The 11,008-nt window shown below is 44.5% G+C and overlaps 1 protein-coding gene across 2 annotated transcripts; it reads right to left on the bottom strand.

The window, feature by feature from the left end:
• Positions 1–3,842: 3,842 nt before the first annotated feature.
• LOC103594774 (zinc finger protein 805) lies at positions 3,843–5,500 on the bottom strand. Of its 2 annotated transcripts, none has more exons than XM_008578036.1 (2): positions 5,266–5,500; positions 3,843–5,157 (listed from the first exon to the last, which is right to left on the bottom strand). In XM_008578036.1, exons 1-2 carry the CDS (start codon positions 5,498–5,500, stop codon positions 3,845–3,847), a joined length of 1,548 nt encoding a protein of 515 aa, XP_008576258.1. In that variant the 3' UTR covers positions 3,843–3,844. The 2 variants fall into 2 exon arrangements, with proteins under 2 accessions (XP_008576258.1, XP_008576259.1); XM_008578037.1 differs by having other exon boundaries at positions 5,275–5,437.
• Between the last annotated feature and the right edge of the window lie 5,508 nt (positions 5,501–11,008).

Genomic DNA, 11,008 nt, shown 5'->3' on the forward strand with positions numbered 1-11,008 from the left:
TCCTCAACAAAATACTAGCAAATGGAATACTGTAATATAATATATAAATAAAATTATACTCCATGACCAACAGGGGCTTATACCAAGGATACAAGACTGGCTCAATATTCTAAACTCAATCAATATAATATGTCATATCAACATACTATAGCAGTATCATCACATGATCATATCAACTGATGGAGAAAAAGAATTTGACAAAATCCAACACTCATTAATAATATCAAAAAGATCTCAGCAAATTAGGAACACAGGGAAACTTTCTAAGCTTGACAAAGAAATTCTATTTAAAAAAAACTTGTGGGGCCAGCCTATGACTCACTTGGGAGAGTGTGGTGCTAATAACACCAAGGCCAGGGGTTCAGATCCCTATATAGGGATGGCCGGTTTGCTTACTTGGGAGAGCGTGGTGCTGACAACACCAAGTCAAGGGTTAAGATCCCCTTACCGGTCATCTTTAAAAAAAAAAAAGAAAAAGAAAAGAGAGTGCGGTGCTGATAACACCAAGGCCCTGGGTTCGGATCCCATATAGGGATGGCCGGTTCGCTCACTGGCTGAGCGTGGTGCTGACAACACTAAGTCAAGGGTTGAGATCCCCTTACCGGTCATCTTCTAAAAAAAAATAATAAAAAAACTTGTGAGTACTAATGAGAAACTAAACATTCTCCCCCTAATATCAGGAATCAGGCGTGGATGACATCCCACTATTCCTATTCAATATCATTCTAGAAAGCCTAGCAAGTGCAATAACCCAAGAAAAGGAAATAAAAGGTATACAGATGGAAAGGAAGAAATAAAACTATTTGCAGATGATGCTTCTATGTTTAAAATCCCAAGGATTCTATTAAAAAAAAAAAGGCTAGAAATAATAAGTGACTTCAGCAAGGTTGCAGGACAGCTGAACAATACCCAAAAAGCAAAATAATATCCAAAAAATAATTATATTTCTGTATACTACCAAACATCATATAAAAATCGAAAGTTTAAATCACAGTGCTATTTACAATCACTCAAAAAAACATGAAGATATAAATCTTATTTAAAATGTACAGGAACTAGGGCTGCACCATGGCTCACTTGTGAGAGTGTGGTGCTGATAACACCAAGGCCATGGGTTTGGATCCCTATATAGTGACTCACTTGGGAGAGTGTGGTGCTAATAACACCAAGGCCAGGGGTTCAGATCCCTATATAGGGATGGCCGGTTTGCTTACCTGGGAGAGTGTGGTGCTGACAACACCAAGTCAAGGGTTAAGATCGGGCCGGCCTGTGGCTCACCCGGGAGAGTGCGGTGCTGATAACACCAAGGCCCTGGGTTCGGATCCCATATAGGGATGGCCGGTTCGCTCACTGGCTGAGCGTGGTGCTGACAACACCAAGTCAAGGGTTAAGATCGGGCCGGCCTGTGGCTCACCCGGGAGAGTGCGGTGCTGATAACACCAAGGCCCTGGGTTCGGATCCCATATAGGGATGGCCGGTTCGCTCACTGGCTGAGCGTGGTGCTGACAACACCAAGTCAAGGGTTAAGATCGGGCCGGCCTGTGGCTCACCCGGGAGAGTGCGGTGCTGATAACACCAAGGCCCTGGGTTCGGATCCCATATAGGGATGGCCGGTTCGCTCACTGGCTGAGCGTGGTGCTGACAACACCAAGTCAAGGGTTAAGATCGGGCCGGCCTGTGGCTCACCCGGGAGAGTGCGGTGCTGATAACACCAAGGCCCTGGGTTCGGATCCCATATAGGGATGGCCGGTTCGCTCACTGGCTGAGCGTGGTGCTGACAACACCAAGTCAAGGGTTAAGATCGGGCCGGCCTGTGGCTCACCCGGGAGAGTGCGGTGCTGATAACACCAAGGCCCTGGGTTCGGATCCCATATAGGGATGGCCGGTTCGCTCACTGGCTGAGCGTGGTGCTGACAACACCAAGTCAAGGGTTAAGATCGGGCCGGCCTGTGGCTCACCCGGGAGAGTGCGGTGCTGATAACACCAAGGCCCTGGGTTCGGATCCCATATAGGGATGGCCGGTTCGCTCACTGGCTGAGCGTGGTGCTGACAACACCAAGTCAAGGGTTAAGATCGGGCCGGCCTGTGGCTCACCCGGGAGAGTGCGGTGCTGATAACACCAAGGCCCTGGGTTCGGATCCCATATAGGGATGGCCGGTTCGCTCACTGGCTGAGCGTGGTGCTGACAACACCAAGTCAAGGGTTAAGATCGGGCCGGCCTGTGGCTCACCCGGGAGAGTGCGGTGCTGATAACACCAAGGCCCTGGGTTCGGATCCCATATAGGGATGGCCGGTTCGCTCACTGGCTGAGCGTGGTGCTGACAACACCAAGTCAAGGGTTAAGATCGGGCCGGCCTGTGGCTCACCCGGGAGAGTGCGGTGCTGATAACACCAAGGCCCTGGGTTCGGATCCCATATAGGGATGGCCGGTTCGCTCACTGGCTGAGCGTGGTGCTGACAACACCAAGTCAAGGGTTAAGATCGGGCCGGCCTGTGGCTCACCCGGGAGAGTGCGGTGCTGATAACACCAAGGCCCTGGGTTCGGATCCCATATAGGGATGGCCGGTTCGCTCACTGGCTGAGCGTGGTGCTGACAACACCAAGTCAAGGGTTAAGATCGGGCCGGCCTGTGGCTCACCCGGGAGAGTGCGGTGCTGATAACACCAAGGCCCTGGGTTCGGATCCCATATAGGGATGGCCGGTTCGCTCACTGGCTGAGCGTGGTGCTGACAACACCAAGTCAAGGGTTAAGATCCCCTTACCGGTCATCTTTTTTAAAAAATAAATAAATAAAATAAAATAAAATAAAATGTACAGGAGCTACATGCTGTAAATTATAAAACAGTAAATCAAGGAATACTTAAATAAATGAAGAGTCATACTGTGTTCATGAATTGACTCAACAAACTTATCTATAGATTTAACTCAATTTCTATCTAAATCCAAGATTTTTTCATAAAAACAGAGAAATTAAACCTAAAGTATATATGGTAAGACAAAGGAACTAGGAATGCTAAATCAATTACAAATAAGAAGAATAAAGAGAGGAATCACTTTACTAATTTTAAGATTTCCTATACAGTACAGTAATCAAGTAAACCAACAGACGGGGATCAAGAAAAATTCTTGTTAGGTGTTAGGTGTTTAAAACCACAGAGGAGTTTGTCTTTTAAAAATCAGACTTAAATAGTCTTAAATGGTACAATAAAATTTGCCTATCCACATGTTTCCCTATCTCCTTAAATACAAAAGTATTTCATGACTGAAGACTTCATATTCCTCATAAAAACTTATGCTCCTCAAGAACTGAGACTATTTGATCCTGTACCAGCCAACTGCCCAAAAATTAAAAAAAGAAAAAAATAGAGACAATGTTGTAGAACAAAGACAATATTCAATAAGCTTTCAAACCTGCCTTCAACTGTCTAACTCTCCTGACACTGGACAGCAACTAACATACATATAAGACACATAAAGGAAAAAGAAAAAAATAAAGACACATAAAGGGTCATGACCCTTTAACTACTAAACAACAATGGTCTCCACTCAAATTAAGAAATCCATGGCCAAGTGCCATAGAGTTGGCCAAGTAATATGAAAGAAGCAGTGCTTACATTTTGTTTTCTTTCCTCTTCTACATATCACCTCCTTTTTATAAAAATTCCTGAGATAACCACTGCACTGTAAACTAAAGAGAAAAATGTAAGTAAAGGTTTTCCTAAGTGTACAATAACCACTGGGTCTCTCCATGGATGAATTCTCAGATGCACAATAAGACTCTAAGCTGGGTGAAATTCCAATATGACTCGTTAGGTGACAAGTGATATTCTGTAACAGGTTTTGCTCACAGTGAAGACACTTGTGGGGTTTCCCTTTGGTATGAATGATCAGATGCCACATAAGATGTCTCTTCCTGCAAAAGACTTTCCTCAGTGGTTACATTCAAAAAGTCTTTCCCCAACAGAAGTTCTTGGAGGTTGACTGAGGTTTGCCCACTCGAGAAAGGTCTTCCCACATCTGTTACACTAACAGGGTTTCTCCCAGTATGCATCCTTTGATGCTGAGTGAGCGATGAGCTGCGACTGAAGGCCTTTCCACATTCACTGCACTCATAGGGCTTCTCTCCAGTGTGAATGATGGAGTGTCGAATAAGGTTTGTGCTCCAGCAAAACGTTTTCCCACACTCAATGCATTCATAGGGCTTCTCTCCACTATGAATCCTCTGGTGCCTTGTGAGTCCTGACCGGCGGTTGAAGGCCTTCCCACACTCCATACACTCGTAGGGCTTCTCTCCAGTGTGGATGCTGAAGTGTCGTATGAGGTCTGCCCTATTGCTAAAGGCTTTCCCGCATTCTTTGCACTCAAAAGGTTTTTCTCCAGTGTGGGCTCTTTTATGCAGGATAAAAGTAGAGCAGTGAGTGAAGGCCTTTCCACATTCACCGCACACATAAGGTTTCTCCCCAGTGTGAATCCGCTGGTGCCTCTTGAGGTATGACCTGTGGTTGAAGGCCTTCCCACACTCGAGGCACTCAAAGGGCTTCTCCCCGGTGTGGATGACATAGTGGTGAATCAGGGCTGCACTCTCACAAAAGGCTTTCCCACATTCACTGCACTCGTAGGGCTTCTCCCCTGTGTGAGTCTGTTGGTGCCACATGAGGTATGACCTGTGTTTGAAGACCTTGCCACACTCAAAGCATTCATAGGGATTCTCCCCACTGTGGATGATGTAGTGTCGAATGAAACCTGGCCTATCTCGAAAGGCTTTCCCACATTCTTTGCACACAAAGGGTTTTTCTCCAGTGTGACTCCTGTTATGCAAGACAAAAGTAGAACGGTGGGTAAAAGCCTTTCCACATTCACTGCACTTATAAGGCTTCTCTCCACTGTGAATCCGCTGGTGCTGTGTAAGGTGTGACTTGCGGTTGAAGGCTTTCCCACACTCCATGCATTTATAGGGCTTCTCCCCAGTGTGGACCATATGATGTTGAAGGAGGTATGTGCTCTTGCTGAAGGTTTTCCCACACTCTGTGCACTCATAGGGTTTCACTCCAGAGTGAATCCTCTCGTGTCGAGCAAGGAGGCGTTTCTTATTAAAAACCTTCCCACATTCATTGCATTTAAAGATATTTTCCTCTTCCTGAATCCCGGGATCTTGACCTGATCCACATGAGTTATGGCTATGGACTGCATCTCTTGGAGTAACTTGCTCCTGTACAATCCTTGAAAACACATCCTCATCTGTCCCTAAACCACTGTGATCTTGACCTGATCCACATGAGTTATGGCTATGGACTGCATCTCCTGGAGTAACTTGCTCCTGTACAATCCTTGAAAACACATCCTCATCTGTCCCTAAACCACTGTGTTCAGGGCTCCTTTTCCCGGAAAGCTTCCCCTTCTGGGAATCTATCTCTGGTTTCAAGTGTTCTTCCTGCATTCTGGATGGCCCATCTTCATCCTTGGCTAGCCCCAACTGGGAGTCCCCTGAGGCTCCTTTCATTTGTTGTCCATGGAGTGAGACTCCTGCAGACAAAGCTGGCTCACAAGTGGCAGGTTCTGTGTTGTTGGGTTTTCCTTTGTCCCCTGAAAGAAATCCAATACACAGTAAGTCCTGTTAGTAATGACAACACAGAAGACACAAAATTACCAATTCAGTGAAAAAAAAAATGAAGTTAAAAATAGTGCCTTTACATCTGTTATACTTTGCCATCTCTGAACAACAGGTTTGGAATTTTTCTTTTCTGTTCCTTGGCTTCTTGACCCCTTGAAGAAAAGACCAAATGGAGAGGCTAGGTGAGAAGACAGAGAGTCTAGAATGGAGATACCTGCTCAATTCCAGACCAGATATCTATACAAAGAGAACTCATTATGAGCCCCTAGATAGTTTGTTTTAAAGAGATGACTAAGAGTAAGGGATAGCCATGTCAGAAAGACCAACCATGCGAATAGAGGATTGGGGTTTGAGGCACAAGATATCCACTGAAGCTCTGGAAAGTGGATGTGGATTGGAGATTGAATGATAGAGCAATGATCCAATCAAGTGTACTTATGCAATGAAGCTCAATAAAACTCTGAATACCAAAGCTCTGGTGAGCTTCTTGGGTTGGCAATACTTCATGCATGTATTACTATACATTGATGCCAAATGGGTAACAAATCACTGAAGACATGGAAGTTTCATGTCTGAAACATTTCCAACCCAACATTTCATATCTCTCTTAAATTATGTCCCTTGTCTGTAATAAACATGACTGTGAGAATAATAGGTTTTGGGAAGTTTTGTGCACCTTTTTAGAAAATTACGGGAACTGAGGGTGGTTTTGGGAAATCTGTGAATTTGCAGATGGAGTTAGAAGACTTGAACAGACTTAGCAGTCATGGAGGACTATGTCTTTAACCTTGAATTTGTTTAAACCTGGATAAAAAGAGATCAGGAAATTTTCCTACAGGAGGTGCCCCATAATGTGGTCTGAATGGCACCATAAGAGTTGCCCCAGAGCAAAAATGGGAAGGGCACTGTAGCCTTAGGAGGCAGAATATACAAAGGAATTGCAGTACATGAGAAGACGGTGTTGATGAGACTCTCGGGACAGGTGGAGACAAAGGGAAGTTGATTCCCAAGACTGTGACTTGAGTGACAGTGTCACTCCCAGGACAAAACTCATAAGGCAGAGTGGTACTGACACAGAGATAAGGCAAACTGGCAATGAAAAAAGAATACATACTCAGAAACCAACTCATATAGAGAGAGCTTTGGTAGATGGCAGGGGAGGTATAGCAGCGATACTATTTAATAATGGAACTAGAAAAACTGGCTATCCACATAGGGAATGAAAATAATTGCATTCTAGGGCCGGCCTGTGGCTCACTTGGGAGAGTGTGGTGCTGATAACACCAAGGCCATGGGTTTGGATCCCTATATAGGGATGGCCGGTTAGCTCACTTGGGAGAGCATGGTGCTGACAACACCAAGTCAAGGGTTAAGATCCCCTTACCGGTCATCTTTAAAAAAAAAAAAAATAAAGAATTGCATTCTATTTCTTTCTGTACTCAAAATCAACTTCAGATAGATAAAAACTTAAGTGTCAAATGCCAAGTTATAAATCTTAGAATAAAATAAACAAGAACATTGGTTCAATATTCAGGTAGAGCAACATTTTTTCATACAACACACAAAATTATTGATCACATAAGAAAAGGCATGGACTGGGCTACACTAAGATAAGAACCTCCATTCAACAAAAGATACTTCAGAGAATGAAAAGATAAAATTAAAAACTAGAAGAATATATTTGTAGCATGTATAACTGATAAATGACATGTATCAGGAATGTACAAAGAATCCCTACAAACCAAAAAGAGAAAGTCAAACAAGTTAATAGAAAAACAGGCATTCATCATGTAATGACATTTCACAGAAGAAAACAGATTGGCCAAAAATCTTACAGTAAGATGCTAAACCTCGTTAGTAATGAGGAAAATGCAAATCAAGGTCACATGAGATACTATTCTGTGCCCATGTGATAAGTGAATATTGAGGAGCCTTAAAGTATTGAGTATTTTATAGGATACGGATCAAAAGAGGCTCCCATACTTTCCTGGTGGAATGTAAATTGGTATAGGCACTTTGGAAAACAACGGGAATGAGGGCCAGCCCGTGGCTCACTCGGGAGAGTGTGGTGCTGATAACACAAAGGCCATGGGTTCGGATCCCATATAGGGATGGCAGGTCAGCTCACTGGGTGAGCGTGGTGCTGACAACACCAAGTCAAGGGTTAAGATCCCCATACCGGTCATCTTTTTTTTTTTTTTTTAATTTTTTTTTTTTAAAGATGACCGGTAAGGAGATCTCAACCCTTGGCTTGGTGTTGTCAGCACCACGCTCACCCAGTGAGCAAACCGGCCATCCCTATATAGGATCCGAACCCATGGCCTTGGTGTTATCAGCACTGCACTCTACCGAGTGAGCCACAGGCCGGCCCCGGTCATCTTTTATTAAAAAAAAAAAAAGAAAGAAAGAAAACAACTGGAATGATTTTGCAAACTTGAACATCTGCACAGACTATAATCCAATAATTTCACTCCTAGAAACATTATCAAAAAAATGCCCCTACACAAGTGGAAGGTGAACAGTATATATAAATATCCATGGCATCACTGCTTATGAAATGAAAACATGTAAAAACTAAATGCCCAGAGAGTCAATGAATATGTGAATACATTGTGAACCATGAGCATTTAATTGTTTTATCTTCTTCAACTGTAAACCTGAGAATATTTTTATTTTGAGTAGAGAAAGGATGAAGTTACAAAACAGAATATAAGTGAAGAAGAATTATCCACAGAAAGGTGTGATATAGACTGGTGTAAAAATTGGCCGTGGCCTGGGGCAAGACCTTTTCCACTAGGGGAAAAGAGAAGCTAAAGATATGAGAAGTTACAATGAACGTGTAAGGATTGAAGATCAAGCACACGAGGAGGTAGACATTATTTTCAACATGAAAACTTGTTGACACATCAGTGGTCATATCCTGAGACACTGGTGGCTGGGGAAATGGTAATTATCTGAAACAAGGTCTGAGTGCTGAGGGTACCTTATGCAGGACACAGAGCTGACCAGAGGCATGAAGCAGATGTAGACAGCTAGGAGTCTATTAATATTCCCTAAGAAAAAGATGATTAGAGCTTGAAATAAGAGTGTGAGGATAGATTTGGTATCAGTAGTGAAGGGGACTGATTCAGGAGATGTGCACAGAATTTGGAGATGGCTGAATATAGAAACTAATGGTGGGGGGGGGGGGAACTAATGGAGATGGAGATGTTGAGGAGTTGTCTGAGGTTGTATCCAGCCTTCTAACCTGCCTGAATGGCAGCACCACTCACTGAAACTTGGGAGGTGGGAGAAGTGAGCAAAATCATGGGTTCCTTGTTAGACCTGACAGTTTGGGTGCCTTTCAGACATTCAAGCAGAGATGTGCAGGGCTGGCCAGCTAGGTCAGTTGGTTAGAGTGTGGTGTCAATAACACTAAGGTCAAGGGTTCAGATCCCCTTATCAGCCAGCTGCAAAAAAAAAAAAAAAAAAACAAGTAGAGATGTGTGATTGAAGATGGGAGAAGGTTTGGAATAGACTTTGAGGGGCTGAAGAGGGACTGCATAAAGACCTTCATGGGCTGGCTGAGCAACCCAAGGGACCACCAGAGGGGAGAGACCGTGACTCTGCAGTGGCACCAATGAACACACATGATGGCCCTAGTTGCCTCAGCAGCCCAGATGTGGGACAGAGAAGGTCACATGTCACCTTGAAGTTCTACAAAACAGGAGATGCAGGAAGAAATGGGCAAGGGACTGCTTCTTAGTGTTGGACTGACACTCAGAGGATAGGTGGGTAGTGAAGGTGGGAAAGGGTGGTAGGCAGAATACAGATGGAGAGAGAAATTGGGAGAGTAAAAAAGGCCTTTTTCTTCAGAGTTCAGAAGGAAATGTGAGATATTATTCATTAAAATTAATATGATATAAGCTCTAATAATACTTATAGCTTACTTCTGATGAGTCACTGTGGTTCAGACACTGCTGTTTTATGCATTAATATCCTCCCTCACACAACCCAGTGACAAAGAAAATATTCTTAACAACAATTTTCACAAACAGACTCAGTGTAGTGAACTGAGTAGATGCTCACCAAACCATCTGCTCTTCTACCTAGACGCACAGCTCAGCCACATCTCTCAGACCCCCAGACCCAAATACGTACCTTCCTGTGGGTGAAATGTGAGGGCAATTGATGTTTCTGGAACTGGGTGTGTTTCCCTTCCTCTCTCAATTCTCTACCAGCTGGAGAATGTGAGGATAACCTTAAAGCAACAGGCTGATGACAGAAAGTACCTGGGTCCCTGAATAACTTGTGGTAGAGCTCCTTAATAACCCACACAGACCGTGATATGCATGAGAAAAATAGTTACCAAGATTTTAAAGTTCATCTGATAAAGCAGGTAGCATTAACTTAGCTCGATTTATTTATAACAACACGAGATCATGCAGCTTCACTAGGGCCACAGAGCTGGTGATCAGCAAACCAGGTTTCAAGCCCACGCAGCTGGAGCCCTGAGACAGATCTCAGCTCATAAACCTCACTTCTCCTAAGGAGTGATGATCAGTGTGATGGGGCTGGAAGGACAGAGGGACCACAGGTCAAAGGGACCCATGGCCCCCAAACACCCCAGAAAAGCCATAATAAGAAGTTTCTCAAGAAGTTTCTAAGGCCACAGGTGTCCTCACACCACAGGACTCCTGCCTGCCCAGATCTTGACTCCTACCTGGATAGGTGATTTGGGAAAAGTCATTCTTTATTGTCCATAGCTCCTGCCCATGTTCCAGGTGGTAGATCAGCTCGGGTCTGGGAACAGGACACCCTGTTAGGGGAGAGGGGAGAGGACACATAGATTTGGTGAAAAGAAATAAATCCTCTCACTCTAGTCTAGAACTTCAGGATGGTGACCACTTCTCGGAATAAAGCTGCTCCCATCAACACAAACAAAAAGCTGTCTTATCCCCATACCAGCCAGCCACCAAAAAAAGAAAGAGCTGTTTTGTGACCTGGAAACCAAAGTCATGCCACACTGCCATTTTTACTCTTAACAGTAAGTCAAAAACCAATATTTAAAGGTTATAAGGGCCGGCCCGTGCCTCACTTGGGAGACTGTGGTGCTGATAACACCAAGGCCACGGGTTTGGATCCTATATAGGGATGGCTGGTCAGCTCACTTCGGAGAGCACAGTACTGACAACACCAAGTCAAGGGTTAAGATCCCCTTACTGGTCATCTTTTAAAATAAATAAATAGGGGCCAGCCGGGTGGCGCACTGCTACAGTGCGCCGCTTGGGAGTGCGGCGGCGCTCCTGCCAAGGGTTCGGATCCCACATACAGACCAGCCGCTCACTGGCTGAGCGAGGTGCGGGTGCAACACCGAGGTTTGCGATTCCGTTGCCGGTCCCGGTCCGGTACGGGCGC

The sequence above is a fragment of the Galeopterus variegatus genome, unplaced genomic scaffold (assembly GCF_000696425.1).
Source record: "Galeopterus variegatus unplaced genomic scaffold, G_variegatus-3.0.2 Scaffold1620, whole genome shotgun sequence".
Lineage (NCBI taxonomy): Eukaryota > Metazoa > Chordata > Mammalia > Dermoptera > Cynocephalidae > Galeopterus > Galeopterus variegatus.